The 24,934-nt window shown below is 42.7% G+C and overlaps 1 protein-coding gene across 6 annotated transcripts; it reads right to left on the reverse strand.

The window, feature by feature from the left end:
* Positions 1–6,093: 6,093 nt before the first annotated feature.
* Positions 6,094–24,528, reverse strand: NR4A2 (nuclear receptor subfamily 4 group A member 2). Of its 6 annotated transcripts, none has more exons than XM_065561747.1 (8): positions 13,546–15,592; positions 11,769–11,890; positions 10,460–11,325; positions 9,538–9,667; positions 9,085–9,173; positions 8,088–8,290; positions 7,685–7,863; positions 6,094–7,566 (listed from the first exon to the last, which is right to left on the reverse strand). In XM_065561747.1, exons 3-8 carry the CDS (start codon positions 11,321–11,323, stop codon positions 7,310–7,312), a joined length of 1,722 nt encoding a protein of 573 aa, XP_065417819.1. In that variant the 5' UTR covers positions 11,324–11,325; positions 11,769–11,890; positions 13,546–15,592; the 3' UTR covers positions 6,094–7,309. The 6 variants fall into 6 exon arrangements, with proteins under 6 accessions (XP_065417819.1, XP_065417820.1, XP_065417817.1 ...); XM_065561748.1 differs by having other exon boundaries at positions 9,010–9,173; positions 10,460–11,147; positions 13,546–15,591; XM_065561745.1 differs by having other exon boundaries at positions 9,010–9,173; positions 13,546–15,532.
* Positions 24,529–24,934: the final 406 nt, after the last annotated feature.

The following is a 24,934-nucleotide window of genomic DNA, read 5'->3' on the forward strand; positions in this document are numbered from 1 at the left end:
TCAGCGGCTGTCTCTGATCTCCCCCATTTCCAGCGGGTCAATCTCCATATCTCTCCTTCCTTCCCCCTAGGACTCGGTGCCCTCTTCCCTACCCTCCACCCCACAAGACCCCTTGCTTCTCTCTTCCCCCGTCTCTTGCTTTCTCCCATCTCTTTGCCCTCTCCGACCTCTTTCTCCCTCTTCTTTCTCAATTACCCCACGTAATTTCTCCTCCCACTGAACCTACCCGTCTGCTCTCTCCTGTCCCTTCTTTCCGCCACTCCCCGCCCCTTTCCCAGTGTCCAGTTGTCCCACTCTTTCTTTTCCTCGCCCGGCTCATCTCCCTCCCCATCTAACTCAAGTTCGGTCTCTCTCTTCTCTCTCCTTCTCCACAGCAGCCCGGAGGGTTACATTTTGCCTGTTCCTCTGTCTGACACCGCCTCACATTTTAACACCACAGCAAACTCCCCCATAATAAGCACGAGCGCTCGGCGTTTGCCTACTAAAGATGACAGCATCCTCCATCAGCGCTAGATCCCTGTGCGAGCCCTCTGAGCTGGAAGTGGGACAGGCACTTTCCCTAGTTGCTGGAAGTAAAACAATCCTTTACCAAATATCTGTCACCCCCACAGCAGCAGAGCCCTGCAATAGCTGAGCTCGAATCACAGCACAATTTGGCTGTGCTCGCTTGTATTGTCCACAGCCTTTGTTTCTTTCTCCGATCACAGAAATAATAGTTGATGATAAAGAAGCAGTGGGGGAAATCCAATCGATTGCCATAATTTCTCCACCTTAGCATTTATATTTCTTGTTATTTATGGGGCGGGGTAATCCATTCCTTATACTTGCAAGTGTTTTGTCGTTTGATCAAATAGACAGTTTTCCCCTACTGAAAATGGGATCGCTTTTTATGTCTAACAAAAACTTTCAGCGATAGATTTAGCTGGACGCTTGGCAGATGTTTAAGGACTTGCTATCATTTCCGATATGCTTAGGACTTGACAAAAGGCTTAATACCTATTACATAAACGTGTGCGTGCATGAGTAAATGCAACCTCACTCACTTTACCCAGGTGTGTGTGCTGCACATGTCAGTTTATGGCTATCACTAAAGAAATATGCTTAAAAGACTATAATGAATTGACGTGAAGTCTCATAAGCTCTTTTACTTGCCTTATAGGGCACTCTGAAAATCCTGAAAATAGGTGAGCCCGCATAACATATAGTAAATGTGCACAGAAATTATTGGCAATTGTCTGTATTTGTGTATTATTATTAAAATGCTTCGGGGATATAAACTCCAGTCTATACTAGCATGTAACATTTAAATTCAAACAACTGCTCTGAAGTAACCTGAAATGGCATCCTCCCTTTAATGTGTGCATTACTCCCATTCACTTTAATGGAAGTTCCTTGTGGTACCCAGGGGAGAATAGATTCCTACACGTCTTTAGCGTCCTGTCCTTATTGCAGGGGTGTTTGCACCGTGAGTAATTGCATTTGTTTTATACTTGCTCCTAGTAGGTGGGTGCCTGTCGCCACATATACATAAAACCATCTAGTGCATATGCATGCACAAGCAGCTGCCGATTTTACAGAGTATGTGGCAATAAGCCCCATCTGTCTAAGAACAAAACTGAGACCCATATATGTTGTAAGGACGGCATTTCAAGATGAAACCTGAATTTCCTGGCTTCTTTTATAATGACACTGATGGTTATCCCCTATATTTTCAAAATGGTGCGCCGGGTTTTAGTCCTGGGATTCCCATTAAAGTCAGTGACCTCCGGATTGTTTAAGGGTATTTACAGAGAATAAGCCTTGAGTAGAAGATGAAACTCTTCCCAAGCCTGGCAAACCAGTATCCTTTCCATTCTGTTGCAATAACCATCCGAGTTATTGTGACATATGACATAGCTGCTGCTGTGGAAGCAACATGACCTATAGGCATAGCTGAAGCGATGCTATTTGCACAGTGACGATGTATTATAAACAACGAACAAAAAAATAAATGTAGTTTCGCTCTTGGTGTGTATACTCACGCTTCTGGAAATGTATGCGTACAGGTGTGGCACCTCCTTTCTGATGAGTATCATCCCAGAGACTGCTTGAGTTCTCCCTCCGTTCTCAATGCCTGAAAGGCTTCATTTGACTATTAAGATCTGTGATAGTGTCTGAAAAATTAGTTAGAAGGCGATGGAACATCCACAGGACAAAAGAATGAAGCGCACATGCTCACAAGTCCGGCCACACTTGCAGGCACGCTGGTACATCAACGATTTATGGGCAGACCCTACGCTCTTTAAAGTAAATGAGATGGTTGCCATTGCCTTCGATGGAAGCAAGATCGGGGTCTCTTCGAGCTAAGGCATGCGAATGGTTGATGACATGTTAAAAGATTGCCACTAAGATGTATTGCCTCATCATCTTAAACTTATTATCAGTTATGAGGGTTTGGGGGGGCTGAGGAATCACACTAGGATTTTTGTTTTCTATCTAAATGATTTGCAAAATACGATTATAGAACTAAGAACAAAACATGCACTCCGAGTAGCTACCAGAGAGTGACGTTTACAATATGCCAATAACCACCGGTAAGTGCAAAGGTGTTGACCTGATTTCTTTAAAACTCACACACACAGAGAACCAAAAAAGTAAATTATATAATAAAAAGAAATACATCCCTGACATTATTGCACGTGGTATTATTTGTTAGGTTGTTGGATGGGGAGCACATTAGGCCTTGAGCAACTGTTAGATTTGTTGTGTATCCTTTCATTACATGCCCAGCACCCCTCTATTGACTATGACAATGGAATGGTCCATCAGAGTTCAGGATCAAATAAGTGCTCTGGCAAAATAGGAGTGGTTGCTGTGTAAAGAATTGGAAGCATTTCACGTGCTGAATATAGCCAGGATCTATCATTTTAGAACAATGCACACATGCAAAACAACAGATAAGATTACATCAACTAAAAGCTGCAAAATATTGTCCCTTCACCTTCTGGTTTTTGTCTCAGAATATTGTCCCCTGCTGGGGCAATATTTTGCCCCTATTGACCTCCGAAAGTGATTAGGTCTGCAGCCTCCCAGAAGAGGCTAGGCCTTGTTGCAAAGGGCTTTGGCTCAGCAGCCTCCATGCCAGAGAGGCAACAGATGAGCTCTGGATTAAGGGGTATGAGTGGATGGGAGTATGTGAACAACGAAAGGTCACTGTGAAAGAGTCGCTGCATATTTGGGCTAACTGGAGATTTTTCTTTAGTTCAAAGAACTTCCCTGGGAACATCAAATCCATAACAACACAGAAAACACAGAAAGTTCTTCCCGTAATTGTTAATTGTGTGCACAGAGCTATATATTATGGAGCTAAGTAATCCTCTCTTTTTAGAGGTATTTACATAAAGTGTACATGAAGTGAAGTGTTCATATGACAATGGATCTCTCTTCTCGAAAGCTTGTGTATTAGATACACAGAGAGATATAAAATAACTCCCAAGACACACTTATTGTCCTTCAATGATGTGCAGGAGGCACCTAAAAGGGAAGGCTGAGCTATTTGTGTTCAGCAACTGAGAAAATAAGTCACACAGGCACAAGTGAATTCTTCCATCACTTGTAAAAACACAAGCTCCGTCCTTGTGCCCTAGCTTTCAGACCGATGCGAGTCCGTAACTAAATATAAACGTGGTTCTTGACATAACAGCATCTTTACATTTAAAGTAACTGTAATAAGCAAAGTCACGGTAGAGGCGTGCCAGAGAATGAGAAGCGTAAAGACTTTCAGAAGAAGCGCACGAAACGGAGGAAATCAGTTTGGAGATGCTAAGAGAGACGATCAGCATCAGGAAATAAAAATAACTTTACTTCCCAAATTGATTTAACAATAGGTATCTCCATAAATTAATAGTATTGTCCCTCTGTTGACGTGTATCCTGCATAATCTGTACATTTACCCAGAGAAACATTAATCTGTTAAAAGCATTGGGCTATATTCTGATATCATGCACATCTGGGTAAAGCCGGAGTAACTCCGTTATAAACAGGTACACCTGGGTACATTCGAAATAACTTCATCATGAGAACAGAATTTGGCCCAACGGGGGGATAGTTTCAGCGTTTGTTTCAGTGCATTTGGGGATAAGAAGTCGAATGACCCCGAACCTAAACACTGCCCTGGAAAGTTTCGAGTATCTTTGGAGAACCTCACTGCGGCTTGGATTTCGAGGACTGCGTGAGGGTATCATAGAGACCCTGCCTTTCGATCCTTTGCCTTTTCTCTGCTTAAGGAATCGGTCAGGGCACTAACTTAAAAAAGTTTGATCCGCAGCGACAGAAGCTTCCTGCTCAAAGACTTTCAGTTCCCTGGCCCCAAACAGCTGGGGTTGGGGAGAGACACGGGGGATGAGACATTAGGAAGATTTTGCATCCCCTGTATTGCTTAAGAGTCAGAGTCTGGGAGAGCAGATTGTACCGCAGAGAGCCCCCGATCCTTCTCCCTTTAGGGACAAACAACAGACAAGCTGGACACAGGACCTGTCTCTTCTCCGCTCTGGAGCTGGACAGTCCTCTGCCCACCTTAGCCCAAGCGCAGCCTGTGGGGTGAAGCGGAGAATCGGAGAGCCTGTATCCGAAGAGAAGACAATGAAGATCCCGGGGCATCGCTGCGGTACAGCCCCGGGGACAGGAGTTCAGTGATACCGGGGTTGTACGCTGTACAGCACATCCTAGTGCGGTATCAGCTGGATTCACTGTTAGCCTGAATAGGGAAGAGGTGAAATAACTAGATGATGATACCTGCGCAGTCTTGAGCCGCACAATGTGATGGAATAGGTTTAAACTACACACTCGCATTTCCCCTGCGTTGTCTCTCGCCTTCTCATTCCTTTGCCTCCAGTTAGCTAACTACGGGGGCTCAGCAGATTTCCTTATTTTAATAAGGTTTGTTAGCTGTGACTTGGGCTTATACCTCCCACGCTCCTGGACTCTGAAAATAGATTGAGAATCTCTCGCTCCTAAATCCCCTTTTCTGGAAACCCGGAAAACTGGTCTTATCTCCTTTTCCCTAATCTGTCCATCCGTTTTCTTTATTATACTTTGCAAATAATATATTCAAAACAAATTGAAAATAATAGACTTCAGCATAGTCTCCGGGATACATCTCCACATACATTTTCCTTCCCTAACATAAGAGACTGAAGTTTTCTCAATTCCCCGCACATAATACCAAAGCTTTCATTTCATTGTAAATTTTACCACATATAATATGTTGGCGCTAATCATTCAAATAGCCACATTTTAAATACATTATATTGTTTCACAATTTCTCAAATCCATGTTTTGTTTCTGAACCAATTTGCAACCTGCACCGTTCAAAGCTATGAAACAAGAGACCTTTTCTCAGTCTCACACTGAAATACAAGTGGCTTGGGGTCACTATAAACAGTTAAATTAGCTTTTCTAGCTTTCATTTTCTTTAAACTTTAAAAGTCGCTAAATATGTGACTGCGTCATAACTTATTTCTAGCAAGCCGGAGTCAAAGCAGACAATTCCTGTCTTATTTATTCAGACACTTTCTTCAAAGAGAACTCTAAGTGTTCTAAGCCAGGCTCCACTGATCCCTAAAATGAAAATATTTTCATGTAAACAATATTTAAACACATTTTTTTTAAAAATCTTCAGACTTCAGAAAACAACGTCTGTGGGATTGTCACCAGCGTCTGTCCCCTTTACTTCTCTCCCCATCCCAAACAGACCCCAAGAGGTAAAGTACAGGATTTCGGAAATAGAATCCATAAAAGTGCCTTGCTTTTACAAAAACAATATACACGAAGATTTAAATGACTTCTATGCCATTAAAAGTAGTTGTTGAACTCAATACAAGGACAGAGACCTCCTAAGAATAAAATCTGGACCAACCTTTCAGTCTTAAGTGTTCCTCTTGCTCCTCCTTCAGAGTTTGCAAATTCATCTCCACAAATTACTAAATAAGTGACACAGCTCATCCGTTCTCCTTTTCACTTTTTATTACTATATCGTCAGAGTCAATTTTCTTTATCTGTAATGGATTTTGGTATTGGTACTTCTCGCTTAGACAGAAAGAAGACGAAATTCTATTCGTTTACATGGTTTTATTGTTGTAAACATTAAAATTGTCTTTCCTCAAAGAAAGAGAGTTTATCAGGAAAAAAAATTCAGCGTCTCTAACTGTCATACACCATAGAAAAAAAGGCAGTGACTTGTATAATGTGCCATACTGGAAATATACAAAGAAAAATACTACAGAATATGGCAATATTAAAAATATTACTCAAACATAAAATAATATATTAATCGACAATTTTAGACATAAAAAACAAAACAAAAAATTCAAAGTGCTCAGTAATTTCCAGGGAGTTATATATATTATAAGCACTCTGGAAACAGTCAAAAGCTGCTGCATGCAAGATTTGTTTAGCTTTAGACAACAAAATAATCAAGATATAAACTTTTTTTAATCAACATCAACAGTACATACAACACTTACAAACAAGGAATGTTGGACGGTGTTTACAAACACTATGTGCCCCTTTGTCCAAGATTTCGGTTTTGTAATACTTGTGCCCACCTATTTTACAATTGAGAAAATGTTTGAAGCTTAGATAACTACCAATCTTTATAAAATCTAACAGACTACATAGTGTCTGAAATACTATTTATAGAATATAGACATTACTGAAATAGCAAGTGCCTATAACATTATCATCCTAGAATCATCATGCTTTCCCATTTCATTGAGTTACTTAATTCTCTTTATTTGCAAACACATCTATGTTCTTTCTTTTAGAATTGGTTTTAATATTTATTCATAAATAGGCACAGAATAATTTAAAAAGCCAAACTGCATCTGATAAATTTACAAGTCTTTGCCTTCTTTAATTTCATGCCACCCACGCAACATTTAGTTTTTAGTATATATTACAGCTTTCTTTTACATCAGAAAACTTTAGTCTTTAAGAGGGTGAGACTTGTGGGTCACCTTAATACTTTGTCATCATATGAGTCTTAGCCCGGCGTTGCCAAATATGATCGTCTTTTTAATCAGAAGTCCTTCTTAATATTTTGAGCCGATAATAAAAAGCTTATACCATGGTATTTAAGTTGTCCATCATCTGAATCCTTGATGCCCCAGAGCCAAAATGCCCATTCACGTTCTGCCTTCAAGAGGTTAGCAACAGTTTTGGGGATGGGAATCTGGCACCCAAAGGTGCTGCTTTGCGCACAGGTGAATTCCCCTTCAGACAGGTCGAGTTTATTTTCTTTAAAGTTCACTTTAAGTGCATGGGAAGAGTCTTAAAAAGGTAAAGTGTCCAGAAAAAGTTTGTCGATTATTGCTGGAGGTGGCACCAAATCTTCTAGTTTCAGGTAGAAAATGCGTTGCAGCCCCTGTGTGCAAAGGGTGCGAAGTTCAGGGAGCTTCCCCAAGAGTTTGGACAAATAATTGGGGCGATTCAAACCTCCGTTATTGAAAGTCACATGGTCTTTGAGACAATTTACAATCTTGTTCTGAAGTTCTTCCACCCTCTTGGGTTCCTTTAGCCCGTGCCTCTCTGCAAAAGACAAGGATGCAGGACATCACAGGTTTGACAATGTGGATACCAGAACAGGGCAAATGGTCTGTGTAGTGATGTTGAAACACCAAACACAAGAAGGTAGAGCTGTACTGACCTGTTACCATAGCCAGGGCAGCGATGCATGAGAAGGCAGATATGTCGATGTTCATATTTTGCAAGTTGGAGGAGAATTCAACAATGGAATCAATCCATTCTCCAAAGCCACGGACACATTGCAACCTGTGCAGGACCACCCCATTGCAAAAGATAAGCTTGCCCTCCACTGGGCTGGACCTGCAATTAATACAACGGGGGGGGGGGGGGGAGGTGGAGGCGAGAAAGAGAAAAGGGGGAAAAATAAAAGATAAGCTAAACAACTAATTACGCGAAGAGCAATAAATGGAGGATTTAAGAGGCACCTAATTACCCAGGAGTTAATAAAACGCAGATCAGTGGACCATGAAAGGATTTGATTTCATAATAATCCAGAAGTTGCCTTTTGAATTTTGGACATTTACCTGTATGCTAGCCGGAGCACAAACAGTTCCAAGAAAGCGGATTCGAAGAGGAGGTCCTGGTCTGGTTTAGAAAGGTCAGTGAAACCAGGGATTTTTTCTGCCCATCCTCGGATGATCTCCATGGAGCCGGTCAAGAGATCATAAAACTGCTGGATATGCTGAGTGTCATCTCCACTCATCTGGTAGTCAGGGTTAGCCTGGAACTGGAATTTCATTTTAAAAAGCACTTAATGAGGTTCTCTAAAATATATAACCCGTGAAATTGCTAACCCCATTTCTAGTAGGGGAGCCAGGTTTTTATAACAATTAAACCTCTCTCTGACCAGTAAGGAAATTAGATGTTCCAGGGCAATTAATTCAATTAGGGATGGTGCTATGAGGTCGTTGCTTTGAATATGTAAATTGCCATTTCTATACAGACTAAACAGAGGGTCACCCTGCATTGAGAAGCGTTCACTCTTATCTACACAACACAATTAGCAAGTTAGTATTCATGCCAGTCCCAGTGTTAGCCTCCTGGAAAGCCTGGTAACCCCTTAATAAAAATTATAGCACTGGATGTATTTTAATAACCCCCCTTTCATTAGCTCCTATATTTCCGCGCAGCTGGAATAACACACAATATTCTTGCTATGCTCCTGCCTCACTCCCAGTCCAGTTTGCCCCAGGATCACTACTCAGTGCATGGACTACCAGCACTCGGGTGTGTAGAAGCTGAAAAGCAGGTGCTCAGAGTATACAGGAGTGCGTGACAATGTCACGAGAGTCCCGAAACTCTGTGGAACAAACGGGACCGACATCTGCAGCGTGTAGTGAGTGAAGGGGGGTTGGTTATAGTCTCTCTCTCTCTCTCTCTCTGCATATGGGCATGTGTGTGCGTGTTTGCAGCTATGTCTGTATGTTAATATTGTCTCCAGCTTACCCTGGAATAGTCCAGGCTGCTCATAGCCGGGTTGGAGTCGACATGGGCTCTCACCAGGGCACTGATCAGACTCACCGGGGGAGAGGGGGGAGAGGGCTCCTGGGGGCTCTTCGGTTTGGATGGTAAGCGACCCCTTCGGCCTTTTAAACTGTCTGTGCGTACCACTGCGAAAGAAAAGGATGTTCAGCGTTCTTTCCCCTCACATATAACACACGAGAGTGAAACACACAGCCCCCTCCCCCCCTCCGCTAAAGGTACCTAGGCCTCGTGTGTATACATCGCCAAGGCTGCAAAGAGCTACACCCGAGAAGGGTAAAAAATGCTGCTTTATTTTATTTCTTATTCCAAGGGGATCCTATTTAAATAAAAATCTGTATGGCTCTCAGGGAATCAGAGATCATTCTCCCAGCTGAGGCCTGACACAAAGAAATTCTGGGGTGGGCGGAGAGGGAACAAGAAAGTATGTGTGGGGGAGGGTGTATCTGAGAGGAAAGGAGAGGGTGTATCCGTGGGTCGCTGAAGACCTACCTTCTTTGACCATGCCAACTGCAAGGCACTTTTGAAACCGACAATACTGACAGCGATTTCTGCGGCGTTTGTCAACTGGGCAGTTTTTATTTGCTAAACATACGTATTTTGCGTTTTTCTGGACAGTGCGCTACACAGAGAGAAGGAAATGACAAATTATTTGTTACTTTCCATTAAATTCTGCAGCCCCCAACTGATCAAGTTAAAGTGTCTGCATGGCTGGGATTCCCCCCTCCCCTTCCTTTTTTTTCCAGGGCATTTAACAGAAGAAAATTGATAGCGTTAACATTTGAGCTAACCTTGCAGCTCCTAGCAGTGTTTTATATGCCAAGAGAAGGAGAAGGAGACGCTCAGTAAATACAAATCCGTGGGCATTCATATTATTTACATTCCTTGGAGACCTTCTCTATTTAAAATGATAAGATTATTCAATCAGGATGGTGAAATAAAGAGATCACTTAATTTTACCATAGGGAATTCTGTTCCACTTGGTTAGCTTAGACACGGTTCTCTGTCCTAACCAATTTCAATCTGAAGGGGAAGGCAGCTTCTAGCACATGCAAATGCCTCCTGTTCAACTCCTGCACGCAACTTCTCGCCAAGGACCTGCAGCCATTTGGGGCCGGCACCAAGGACCTCAGTGTGTCTTGGCCCATTGCAGCGGGGAGTTTTGCAAAAAAACGACCTCGGGCTTAGAGGAGCACAAGGCGCTGTTATTTGCAAACATTTGCTCTCCTCTCCTGCTAACTCCTTCTGTGGTTGCGGTTCTCCCCTCCCTCCCAGTGGGATCTGCGCCTGAGCTCTTTGGCCAGGCTGTTGCTTTGCATTTGTATGGGTGAGCGCAGGAGGGGGATCCCTTTGGAGTGTGTGAATTAACCCTTTCCCCAACCCTCCCCACGCGCTCTCAGCACCTCCAGCTCACCTTGAAGAACCCTTTGCAGCCCTCACAGGTGCGCACTCCGTAGTGCTGGCAGGCCGCGTTGTCCCCGCACACTGCACAGAGGCCCTCGTTGGATGGAGACCCCCGGGAGGGAGGGGATGGCACCTGGGTGTCCAGCAGCTGGGAAGCATGGCCAATCTGTAGCCCTGGGAAGCCCATGGATGCCTGTTTGCGGATGGGATTGGGCACTGCAAATGTCTGGCCATCGACTACATGGTGGGCCCCGGATGGCTCGGGGTTCATGGGCACGTGGAGGGGCCCGTCAAATCGCATCTGGCAGCTGGACACTGGGGTTCCTGGGGGTGATTGCTTAAATGAGAATAAGGAGAGCCTGGATACTGGCGTTTTCCTCTGCTCGATCATGTGGGTGGTGGCCACGTAATTCTGGTGGAAGTTGTGGAGGGAGCCAGGGTCGTCCCACATGGGGCTGTGCTGCACCTGGAAGCCGGGGGTGGTGGGAGTCGGGGGCGACGAAGGCTTGTAGTAAACGGAGCCTGAATGAGGCATCATCTCCTCCGACTGAGGGGGGAGGTGGTTGTGTTGCTGGTAGCTGTGCATCTGAATGTCTTCCACTTTAATAGAGGACTGCTGTCCGGACAGGGGCATTTGGTACAAGCAAGGTGGCTTCACGTCGTAGCTTGTGCTGTAGTTGTCCATAAAGGTACTGAAGCTGGGGAGAGAAGTGGTGGCAGTGATTTCAGTGTTGGTGAGGTCCATGCTAAACTTGACAAACTCTGGAGTTAAGAAATCGGAGCTGTATTCTCCTGAAGAGTGGTAACTGTAGCTCTGGGAAGCTGGGCTGGCTCCTTGAGGCGATGACCCATACTGAGCCTGAACACAGGGCATGGCTGGAAATGAAACAGTGTAATATATACTCAGCCTGGTCAACTGCATACTTTCTCCCCTGCTTTGTACACCTGCTTTCTACAACACTGCGGGCCACATTAGGAAGCCGCACACACTTCTTATTGCGCAAAGAAAACGTGTTCACAGGGGAAAAAAGAGATTACACTAAAGTACATAGAGCTCTGATGTTTGTGAATGTTTAAAGTGCATAGTGTACCCCCAAAATGTCTTTCAGTCCCCCACAAACAGACCGAATGAGCACCAGTCGCTTTATTTCTGTGTACAATGATATTTTCAGCTAGTTCATTTGTAAAGAAACACGATGAAGTGAGTTGCACAATGTGAAGTTGTTTGGAACACATCTACGCACGTGTCTTACTTATGTTACTTGGCTTTCAGTGTGAAGTTGTTTCTTTTGAATATTAAAGAAATTAAGCTCACAAACCTTCAGCCGAGTTACAGGCGTTTTCGAGGGAATTAAAGGTGGACAGTGTCGGAATTCAATGGAGGCAAAGTTTCCAAGATTTTAGAAAATCAGTGAGGACTCCAGACTGCCCAGTACGCTCTCTGAAACAGACACAATAGACTTTATGTTCAGATTTGCTAAGGATTGATTTGAAACAAATGTATCACAAAACCATGATCTTCTCTAGGACAAAGCTTGCCTGTTTTAGTAAGAGACATTGTGCGGCCTTTTAATAAAGAAATCAGATTTAAAATAGTTTAAGAAAAGAGCTAGTCAGAGCTAATATGAAATGTTGTCCTTATGGCATTTTGTCATATAAACTAGTTCCCCCAATGAGTTATTATAGGGAAGAAAACTTACTGAAAGCAGGTTGTTATTTACATTATTATTTTTAATTATTTTGTTCTATTATTTCTACGGGGGGAATTGATTTGATTTCTAACACCTATCCCCTCCCCAAATAACATCTGAGTCCATTTATTGAAGAATAAAAGGGGGAAGGCACATTTTTGCACCTTCCCTTGAAAGTCCCTAAAATCCAAATGTGACTTTTTAACGACAGCTCTAAAAAGGGGCATAAATGACAACAAACCACGTTAAATAAGGTAACTAGACAATCAAAGAAGCCAAAGGAGTTTTAGATGAAAGAAACCTGGTTAACAGAGGTGTAAAATGCTTTTAGTGGATGCACTGACCCAGGGAAATCTTAATTAACAATAAATGAACGCCGCCTAATATATTTTCGCTTTGTTTTGTAAATATGCACAACTAAAGTTAAAAGGGGACATGTGAAATAAACAGAACCCGCAGCTCCTTTAAGCAGGAGTGACTTTAAACCCCCACCAATACTATTTGCTTCATAGTGTGACACCTTACACATGTAATTCATTACCAGTTGTACAACCACAAACTTAATATTTACCCTACCAGGTGAAACAAACCACGCTAACATCCCTAAAATCTCCAGACTTCATTGATACCACAGACAGCGACTACGCATCTTCAATCTAACTCCAATTGATCCAAATATTCACTCCTTTCTCTTCCGCGTTCTGCTAATTGACGCCTGGCATGACAGCTTGCTCTGTTGATGGTCAGTATACACTAAGTAAATAGGGTGGGGGGGCGAAGGATCACCGCTGAAAAGAATAACTACGCTAGATGAAACAAGCAGGTAGCCTTGCAAGCCACCCCCCCACAAGCTTATAACACGCGCACGGCAGCAATACATATCAAAGGCAACTAAGTGATAGGACACCACAGAACTCTACAGAGCTGCCTATAACACCAGCACCGCTTGCTAGCCTTGGAGGTGGAGAAAGAAAAATGTTCCCAAGCAACACATACGATGAAGAACTTTTCTCCTGCTATGTAACCGTGGAAGTTCAGGTCCCAGCTACACACGTTTACCTTAACAGCCCAACTTCGACACCCTATGTCCCCCAAACAGGTGAAAGTTACAGCAGAAAGTCAGGGGCATATTCTTGCCCCAAAGTTGATTTCACGTTAGCATCTTTTACAGAACCAGATCCGAGACTCACTGAGTGATGAATTAACTGACTGACACTTTGGAAATACAGTATGGAAAAAGGTTGCATTTGAAAGCCACACACAAAATAGTTTAACGCCTCCTATTTCCATCTACCCTCCCAGCCCCCTCCACCGGAGTCCATATTGAAGATTGAGGGCATCCTGCAGATGGCTGTAAATCAACGACAAGATTAAATAGGGGAATTTTACAAAAATCAATACTCACTTGTTAGCAATGTCTTTTTCATTCATTCAACCGTCTGAACAACAGTTTCCCAAGGGCAGATCGGCGGACAAAACAACCGATGACAGAGCACTTGCTAGTTATTCTCTGTTGGGAAGTACAGTACTAGTAAAGCACAGTGCGAGCAAGCCGGACAGACTGGCCCTTCCCTCCAATGTGCCTTTGTTTATGTGGGCTCCGTATTCCACAGCCAACATGCACCTAAAGTCTCCAAGCGTCAGTGCACGTCAGTGCTGCCCGCCCAATCAGCCATCCGAGGGGCTGGATCTCTCTGCACAGTTGGCCAGTTCTTGCTTTGGTAAATTTCCGACGTGACATCACCAAGAGTGCAGATTTTAAGGTGGGAACAAGCTCCCTCGGTTCACCTTGTTACAGCTTTTCCAAAATAGGTGCAACCCCCCCCGCACGTACACCCCCCTAGATGTGCAAGACTGTAAACAAAGAACTAGATTCCCTCCACCCCCCACGCCGTGTCATAAACCTTAGAGGATCTCTCTGCGGCTCTCCGCACGCAGGCACACTGTATAATAACGTGTGCTGCTCTGCCTGCGTGGGGTCTGCTAAGTTGTGTGTCTATACCACAGTACGGTACGGGGATTTTTCTTGCATACGTACATACATACGGACATCGCTACTTTCATGCATTTTCTAGATACAGTTTTTCCCCTTCTTTGTGACCCATGGAAGCATTTTCTACAGGCTAGAAATGATGACCCCCCTCCCCCCCCCCAAAAAACAAACAAACAGCAGCGCCTGTTAGCACCAGATTCACTGTCTGCAGGCCTGTTTGATAGAATGTTTTATTACGCGCCGCAGAGCAATCGTCACCGTATAAAATCGGAGTCCGCCGGTGCCTTGAAATCATCCTTCTCTCAAAACCATACAGCTTCACGCAACAAGTTGTCCAATTGTCAGGAAGGTGGTGGGGCGGTTGGTTTACATCCCACAGCACCACTTAAAAGTGCTAATTAAAGGCGTTGGAAATAAATGATTGTTTTGGGAGGAAAGTTCCTGTCCCGCCGCGGACACCGTTTCTTTCCGTACGCGGGGAATAAAGAACCCGATTGTACGGAGTTATACGCATTATACTTTAACTTATGCAATGTAAAAGCATGGCTGTCAATACCTCTGTGCTCTACTGAGAGAAAAAGTGCAGAGCAAGGGTGACGGTGGGGGTGCCCTTTACTCAGACCAGGGTAATACTAGAAGCTGTCACACAGCCTTGTCTCTGCTTTGCATGCTAATCCACTGAAATAGGCTCGGAGTGGGCACTCCAGCTCACAGAAAGGAAAGGAAAGGAAAGGAAAGGAAGGCGCGCAGAAAATGCCTGCTAAGAAGAGAAGTACTTGCCCGTACGTAACAGGAACAATTATAGGGACCCAGCAAGAGCCACACCTGCCCCCACCTCCCCTTCTGCCGGAGGAAAGCTGGCTCTCGACTTGAGGGTATGACCTGTGCTTCATGTTTTATCCCCTTTTCCTGCAGGGCATGGCCCCTTCGGAGACAGTCCGGGTGTCCCCGCCCAGCCCCTGCCCTGTGGGGTTTTAGTCACGCTCCAGAGAAGCACCTCATCTATCCTGGTTCCCCGGACGACTGCAGCATCTGACCTCCCTGTACGGGGGTTCAAAGCTCTATTAAGCTGACGGCCACGGTGCAGGGAAGCAGCTCCCTTTGGATGGCTTTATCCGCCTCTCATCAGCGGGAAGGAGCTTGCCCTGCTACAACCCCTCTAGCCCTCTTTGCAGCCAGGACGCGTGCCTGCGCTGGGGGCCCCCTTCCCCTTGGCAGTCACGGGAGCTATGTTTGGCAGCGCTATAAATAGCCCCGGGCGCCCCAGGCGCGCCGAGCGAGGGGAACCTGAGGCAGCCACCTTAAGCTCTACGGCGGCGGCAGCCTGGGCTAGCCGCAGACGGGGAGGGGGGGGCTCATTAGCATGAACGCAGCAGCGTCAGCCGCCGCCCGTGGGCTGAAGCGAACGAAAGGGAAAAAGTGAGAGTTGGGCGGGGCGGCGCGTGACGCAAGGGGACGCCGCTATTGACGCATCCAGCCGGCTGAGCCAAAAATAGCAGCTGCTTGGCCGGCTCCCTGCTCCATTGCAGTGGCGGGAGCCGCTTATAGCCCGAGAGTGGGCGGGGCTATTTTAAGTATCCCCGGGCGGAAGCTCGCGAGCCCCCAAGGCTCGGTGCCCGCGGGCTCCCGGGTTGCCAGTGGGAGTCACTGGTTAAAAGCCACCCCAAAACGGGAAGGACCCTCGTTCAAAAGGGGCTTTCCGCAAAGTTCCTTAGGGGCTGTGTGGACAGTGGCTTGGGACCTTAGCAATCCGAGACAGGGTGTGCTACTAGCACTAGGATACTAGCTCCTCTCTTTCACCAACAGCAGTTGGTCGGATACATGATATTGCCTCACTCACCTGCCTTGTCTCTCTGATACACTGCGACAGACATGGCTACACCAGCACTGCAAGTAACTATGAAAGGAGAGGTGGGTTTTTTTAAGCAATGTGTCTGCCATTGTCAAAACTCTTATTTGTTAAAAGCTCCCCTGAGCCACTGTACTTCAAAGGAGCTCACAAGTGTATCGCACCCCCTCTCCCTACTGTAGTGTTTTGTGTTGGCTCTTCTTAATGGCATTGGCAACTGTGCAACGTTGCGAGTTCCCCATGATTTCTTGCAGGTAAGGATGGATCTGTCTACTGGTTTTATGCAGCTATATTGAATCCCTGTCACTCTCATTCCTAAAATACAAGAGAAGCAAGTTTCTAAGAGGACAATTACTTTCCATAAAGACTTGGAAGGTACTGTTTTAACCCATGCAAAAAAAATTACTGAAAGTTCTCCTCACTGCTCTGTACCAAAATTACACGTATACTTGACATCTTTGGGTCTTCTTTTTGCCTCTGGAAGGGATATCAGTAGTTGTGACAAAATGGGCTTCAGCTACTCCTATGCTAAGTAGGAATCCTGATGTCCAACAGCCAGATGTGTTAACACACGCACACAGGGTGTGAAGAAGTTTAAACCACCACCAAAGTGGTGGAAGTACAGCAGCAGCAGTCCAATCAGAACCATCAGCCACTGCAGTTCAGGGATCCCACCAGTAGGAGGCTAGACTTCACAATCAATACAAAACTGCACCTAGACAACCTGGGCAGTGGTGGGGTAGTTGTGTTGGGCGCAGGATATTAAAGATACAAGGTGGATAAAGAAGTATCATTTACTGGACCAGTTTCTGCTGGTGAGATAGACAAACATTTGAGAAGCCCCGTGTAAGCGCAAATGCTTGTCCCTCTCGCCAGCAGAAGTTGGTCCAATAAACGATATTACCTCACCCACCTTGTCTCCCTAGTACAGAATGGCATATGGATCTGAAACAGCAGCATAGAAACCATCACTATAACAACTTGTGTATTGCTTCAAGCCTTTAAATAATTTCTAAATAAATTGGCATGGTGCTCTCTCTATTTTGGGACAGATTCCTAGAATCTAACTCCTCAGAAGGAAGAGTTTTTATGTCCACATAAATGCCATCTGAAGTAGTGGCTTTTTAATCACCTAACAAAATTCAAATCAGGTTTGGAAAACCAAAGGCATATTTTTTAAAACATTAAATAAAACAACAAGAGGATTCCTGACTGTAGAAAGTATGTGTGTGTACACGTACGTACACCCACACCCAATTGAGCAATATCTATAAACAGTAAAACAATGGGCTAAATGTAAGTGATTTCCCCATGCTAAAAATGACTCCAGCTGTTCAAAATGGTGTATACAGAGGAACCATGATGTGGCAGTTTGACAGGAAGTGCAGTCTTTTTTTAGGCCCAAAGCCTAATGACTAACCTTATAAAGATTTTTAGTCAAATGGGAAGACTTCATACGGTTCTTAAAAAAAACATGGTATCTGTATTTCTAAATATTATTCCATTGCTGCCATCTTCTTGAAATAAATACAGAGGGGAATAAAAATATGAAAATTATTGGCCTTTGTCCTTTTAAAATAAATGAAAAGTTCTACAGAGCCTAAGCAAAATTAAAAGCTTTGATTTTCAAAAATAGTAAATATGTTTTTAAGAAGAATAGACTGATGGCAGTGATATTTTCACTGTGTCTTTTCTCCTCAGACCAATAACATTTCAACAATGAGGGTTGTTTTTTGTTGACACTGTGTTCCCTCCCTCCTCTAAATCCACAATTTATGCCATCTTTTAAAAAATTAAAGTAACATTTTTAGAATAATAGATCAGTGGTCTTATTGCTTTGATAACTTTGAAAATTTGACCATGAAAATAAGCAAAAGACCAGTAGTTATATGTGCATTTTTATAATCATTACATACCACTGTGTTAAAAATCTTAAAAAATAATAAAAAAAAAAGGCCACTCTAGGGAACTCAATTATAATATTTTATTGTATATATTACACAATCTGTATATACATTTAAAATACATCACAATTTAGAAATTAAACCTTAACCAGGGAACTTTTAATTAAATGGTTAATAAAGGTTTGCATGAAATAGTATTTTCCCTCATCTCAAAAACGTATGAAACACTGTATATGCATTACCCTATTGATGTCAATGGTAAAACTCCCAGTGACTTCAGTGGGATCAATGACAGGAACAGAATTCTGAAAAAAGCAAAAACTTAATTCACGGAGTAAAGTTACATAGAGTGAAAGTAAGAGCACTACCTTTTCATTAAAACCACTTTAGGAATCTGTTTTAAAAGGCAACATAACAATCACTTTAAACTGTGTAGTGATGTACTACACTTGGAGTTAGGAGCAAAGAGAGGTAGCTTGACTTTGGCAGTAGTTTCATAATAAAAATTTGTCCCATATATTGAATTCTTGAGAGAATGCGACTTCTGAGAATTGCTGTGTGTCTTCAAATTGAGTTTTCTGCTGCAATCAAGTCTGTATATTTAAAAATAAAAAAAAAACCACACAAATCAGTTTATTTCATTGTTTTCCACTGACACAGTTTAAGAATAAGGAAAGTTGGTATTTCTGTAATATGTATGATCCAGATCTTTGGCAATTTGCATGCAATTTTCTTTTCTGCCTTGTTTTTGACTTGTCGAAAACTATTATATTCTTCTATTATGAATGTAAATAGACTAAAACTAACAAAAATTGACTTAGAAAAAAAAGACATCTTTAGGATTATATGTAAATATAATCAGTTTAGAATGAACTGAACAAAAAGAACTTTACAGAGAAATATTTTAAAAGAACCCCCCCCATTTTTAATGCATACAATAGACATTCTTTCAGAGTAGCAGCCGTGTTAGTCTGTATCCGCAAAAAGAACAGGAGTACTTGTGCATTCTAACGCATCTAAAATATTAAGAGGATATTTACATACAAGTCCAAAATTACTCATAAACATGCAATCTGTATCAATCAATAATTATTCCATTATACTGTGTCTAAACTGAGAATGCTTTCAATTTAAGAGTTAAAAATATTTTTATATTACATATTGTAAATATGGCACCTGACATATGAACATGAGGCCCAAACTGCTTGCTTTACCTCAGATATCTAGTCCCACTGAAATAAAGGGAAATAATGCAAATAAGTTTCATAGCATGTGATTTAAGTTCTTAACTATAGATTTGTTGAGTAACTCACTGAAACCCTGTGTTATGGTAAAGTGACCACAAGCAAAGTTAGTGAAAATTCACATGTACAACAATATTTTAAGTTTCATCTTCAGAATCTCTTTCTAAAATGTGTTTGCTCTTTCTAATGATCCTTTATTTCAACAGATATCCATTAAATAGTTGAAAATTCCAACTTGAAATAAAATATAGGATTTAGTTATTCTCACCTGAAATTATAACCGGCTTACTGTAGTTCAATCTCACTTATGTTCAGCAGAATAACCTTAGACTACTTCAGTAGGCCAATCTACCATTTGAATGAAAGTCACATTGAATTACAAAACTAAAAGTATGACTAGTTTGTAATATGATGAATAGTGTATATTTCAATGGTTAGCCCACACCATAGTTTTAAGAGAAATAACGTGTAGCGAAGACCCTTATCATGATAAGTAATACATCTAATTATCATATCCTTAGAATAGATGTAATATAAATTTCATTGCTCACTTAAAAGTTCTAAAGTTAACAGCATAAACTTGAAGTTGAGTAATTAAGTAATCCTTATATAGACACTTATTAAAGTATTTATACATATTATCTTAAATCTACATCTATCATTTTGCCAATTAAAATTAGGACTTTAATTGCAATTAAGTAATTTAATTGCCAATTGAACAGCAAAATTGCTAAGTGACTAATTTTAATGCCTATTTTAATTACCAATCATGACTGGGGAGGGAGCTAATCAAGCAGTATCAGAGTAATGATGTGAAAAAAGGGAGAACAAACATTCAAGACTACATGCTTTAAAAAAGAACCTTACATTAAATAAATGCAAACACAATTTTATAAAATATAGTGAAATGCTGTATTTTGGTATCTAAATACAAGAACACAATTAAAACAACTGTCAATCTGATAAAGTATTAAATAGGAAGTGCACTTTTACATTATATATTTACATGATAGTCCCACTAAAAGGGATAAACTAAAAACTGTATATCAATGTGAGATTGTCTATACATGCTTGTGACTTAATAGATTGAACCGTTTTAGAAGAGGTGTACTGGTCACTTTCATTTTAAAAAGTCACTTTTTATTACTAAAGATGGGAGACAATCTCTCCACCATTATACACAAAGAAGTACTATAGTACTACTATACAAATCGGACGCACACTTTCAAATGTGGGGAGCAGCATAATGTTGATTTTCTCTAAAGTTTGTCACATATTGCTATAGCTCTTACATCAAAATGAGAAGCAAAAGTGCAAAATATTTTAATGCATCAGAGTGAACGATAAACAGCTGTGGTTGTAATGCAATCAGAATTACGCTATAAGGAAATTAATGCATTTAGGATCCACAATATGTGATGTTTGCATTTTTTCAAGTTCCGTCTCCTTTCCTTCCACAGATGAAGTATATGCACCATTATGTAATCAATGTTCCAGTCAGTTGGCAATTTAAGAGATAAGAATGTGAATAATGAATCCTTTTTGGCATTGAAGTCCAAATTTTAGAAGGCCCATATCTAAACAAATACTTTAAAATCCAATGTTTTACCAATCACTAACAATGTGATTCCCTCCCCAGGTCATTAGAATAATGGTGACAGGTTCAAATGCAGTTCAATCCTTCTATAGGGCTAATTTTGGCAATCAGCCACATAGACCTTGACTCCACAGTCCTTACTCAGCCAAAGCTCCCCACTGACTTTAATGAGGACCTTTATCTGAGTTTAGGACTACAGGATTAAGTTAAAATTATAATGGATGTTACCTAGGACTTTAAAACAGTAATTCTACACAAGTCATTTGTGGGAGTGGGACATGCATGAACTGAATCAGTTCATAGAGAACAAAAACAAACAAACAAACAAACAAAACCACAGAACTAATGCCTGTAGAAGAGGTTTGCATTTTTTAAAAGTGAAAATGAGTAAAAACAAAAATCATAGAGACTCATAGAAATGTAGGTCCCCTCAAAGGGACCTTTATAATTCTGTGCAGTTTTATTTGTTTGTTTTTAAAAGTTCTCAATCAGGCAGAGTTGTATAAGGAAGACAGTAGTTGTATAAGGAACACAATAACTGATTAAAATCACAACACAGTGACACTTGCCCCCTATGTACTTGCCACAATATTCATCCATTGTAAATTCTGTTAAATACAAGAAGCATTAATAGAATACCATTTTTTTCTAAGCATGTTCTGATCAAAATGTTTTTGTTTGTTTGTTTGTTTTTTTAAGTCAAACGAGTTATTTTATGCGGTTTGATAATCTTGGCTCTACAGCATTTTTTATCCTTGTTGGCAAAATGGCAATAACTCATTGTGCCTAACATGATAAGTTATTTCATATGTGGGCAACTCAAACTTTGCCTTCACATATTTAGATGGAAAGGCTTCTGTAATTATGTACTAGGAATAGGGGCTCAATTCTACTCTTTGTGCAGCCAATGGAAAAAGAATGGTGCCAGTATACTGAGAGAAAGAGTCTAGTTTTCTGTTGAGAAAAGGAAATAACTTCATGTAACAACAGAATTTTTTCACATGATACATACACACCTCCAAACATATGGTATATTAATTAAAATATGATCACATATCCTGTTTATGGTATATCTATTTTGGGGAGCATAAAACATTTTCTATTAGTTGACCAAATTGTTCTTACTAATATATCAGGTTTATCCCATAATAGAAAGATATACAGTAATATTTATTATTAGTCTTACAATACCACCTAGAGGCCAGAGCTCTGTTGTTCTAAGCATTGTATAAACATATAGCAAAGAGACAGTCCCTGCCCCGAGGAACTTGCAATCTATATTGGTTACCTGTGTATAGAGTAATTTAATTTAAGATTTAAAAATATCAGTGACAGACTCAAAATGGTTATGTGACAGATTATAAATCTTTCCTTCTTTTATTGTATTAATTTATTTCCATCTTGAATGACATCAGAGGGAAAGAATACAATACATTAATTAATGTAAAAGTGCCTTTGAAAAACTCTGAGTTAATTTTTCAAAGGCACTTTTACATTAATTAATGTATTGTATTCTTTCCCTCTGATATGTCATTCAAGATGGAAATAAATTAATACAATAAAAGAAGGAAAGAGATTTATAATCCGTCACATAACCATTTTGAGTCTGTCACTGATATTTTTTAATCTTAAATTAAATTACTCTATTTATACACAGGTAACCAACCATTTATAAATAAATACTCTGGAGGTTCAGGTAAGCAGGTCCTTTAGAGTCTGCTCACACTTCAAAACACTGCAACTGTGACACTAAAATAGAACACTAGAGGCTTTGTAAATTCTCTAAGGGACCAATCCAACAGCCACTGGAGGCAATAGGAGGCTTTCCATTTATTTATTTGGGGGTTGGTTTGGGACCTAAGTATTTTACATCCAAGATATATGTAACACTCAAAGTATAAGACAAACAGATGAAAGGGTACACATACCCGTTCCAGTTAGAATTGTTAGCTACTTAATTTTTCTGCAAGTGCAATTCCTGCCAAAAAGTTTTAATCAATCATACTGAAGTCAAAAACTTTAGGTCATAAAAAGATAAATGTGGTCCCTGATGTAAACCTGTTTGAAGTTACTGAGAAGCAACAAATTTATCAGGATCTTTTTCCCTAGTTTTTTTGGAGAATCCTAATATTTAGTTCTATAGCACCTCTCCTTTCTTCCCCATTCCTGGTCCATACTAGCACGCTGTACAAGTGTGGATAGTTTTAGATATTGGAGTGTTTATAATTAATAATGTTTTATACTTTCAAATGTTTTGAGAGATACATGTAGGCAATTTTACTGAAGACTGTGGAAGCTGTGGTTGTCCATTTTTATTGTGGACATGTTTTTATTGGGGCACGCTTCACTGTCTGAATAATTTGACAGCTATCAAGATCCTAACATGCAAATGTTGATAGTATTGGAAATCTAGCCCCATTTGGTCACATTCTTATTATAAAAACTGTGAGTTCCATTTACTGTCTTATTGTTATATAGCATCAGGTCAAGGAATATAAATCGTACCAAGCAATTCATCTTCCTGTTCAGAGAGTCATTAAATTTCTCCCAGAACATATTTGATTGATATTCTTGGAGGTGAAAGGCTAAACGGACCATATGGCAACATGTTGCATTCCATATGTTATCTGCCCATCCGTGCTTAAGCTGCCATTAGCAACATCTGCACCCAGCAGAAATCCAGCTGTGCAGAAAACTATTGATGGAATTGTACTTGTGTAAAAAAAGCCTAGCTTAACGCCATTAAATCGAGACAGGCAGGCAGCCTGCCAGGGCGACAGAAACCTCGGTTAAGTTAAATTAGGCAAAAGCTTTATTGGAGTTTAATTTTCAACTTTAAATTCGCGGGGCTGTTTCGAGAAAAAGCAGTTACGCTTGGCTGGAAGGCCGGGTCCTACCTTCGCTCCTTTACTGGGGGAGCAGGCAGGGCAGTCACCCACCCCACCCCACGATTGCTACTTTATGGGACTGCAGCTGGACTCTCCCGGAAGCCCCGCACTGGTGGAGTGGGCGTGTGGGGACAACAGAGAGTTAGGCAGCTGAAGGAGCATCGTTACACGTCCACAGCCCCGGGCAGCGCCTACGGGGGGAAAGGGGCAGGGTGCTATGAGCCGAAGTTTCTGTGTGTTGCTTGCAGGACTGGTCCCCCATAAAGCGGCGCGCGCACCCCTCCCCCCGCACCTGCCTGTGACATTACCTGGCTCCTCTCTTGCCTGCGCTGTCCGCCGCGCGTCCCTCCCATCCGCGCCGTGCCCCAGCCGCGCTCCCCAGGCTCAGCCCGGGCGCCGCCAGAGGAGGGGAGGCAGGACAAGGCCAGGCGCGTCCCGGGGGCGGCGCTAGCAGCAGCGCCCGGCCCCCACTTGCCGCAGCCGGGGCCAGGAGGAGGCGAAAGCGGGGGCTGCGGCGGGGCGCTCGCTCCTCCGCGCCCAGTTCCCAGCGCCACCCAGAGCCCCACTGTAGCCGCCACAAGCCCGGCGGTAGCGGACAAGAGCGTCAGCTCCCCCGTCAGCAGCGCCGCTCTCCGTGACGGCAGCGCTGCCGGATAAATAGCCCGACCCAGGCGCGGCAGGTGGGGAGATTTTCCACTGACGCCGGTGCGGAGATAGGAAACAATGGCTGGGTCAGGCGCGCTCCCCGCACGCACAGTGGGGGCCGGGCACGGAGGAGCCTCCTGCCGCTGCGGCCTGGCTCCCGGCCAGCCCGGCGCAGGGCTTCCCCCGGCGGCAGCAGGCTGGCACAGAGCTCCACCCCCAGCCTGCGCAGCTCGGGCTCTGCCCCGCCTGTGACCCCAGAGGCCTCTCTGGAGAACCCGGCATTACCCCCGTGCGACGGAAATCCCGCTCCGCCCCCACGTCTGCTCACCTCCCCTTTCCAATAGGAGACGAGCAAAGTTGCCGCAGAACTTCTCCCCCCTGGCGCTCCTTGCTCGCGGCGGCTGAGCTCGGCCGGGGAGGGCACGCGCGCTGCCGCTCCTACCAGCGGCCCTGTGCTGCGATGTTTCGGTGAAAACACCGCAAGGGGAACTTCTAAACCCAAACCGTTATTAAGCGAAAACCATTTCTAGGAATCCTGGGTTTTGTAAAATCTTTTCACAAGGCCGAGGGGTTGGGTCTCAGCTCCCCCCAGCAAAGATCCTTTAATAACCACACAAGATGAGTCCTTCCCATGAACATTCACTGGCCTCTTCTTCCTGGGGTTTCTTTACTTT

Source organism: Chrysemys picta, chromosome 11, assembly GCF_011386835.1.
Source record: "Chrysemys picta bellii isolate R12L10 chromosome 11, ASM1138683v2, whole genome shotgun sequence".
Lineage (NCBI taxonomy): Eukaryota > Metazoa > Chordata > Testudines > Emydidae > Chrysemys > Chrysemys picta.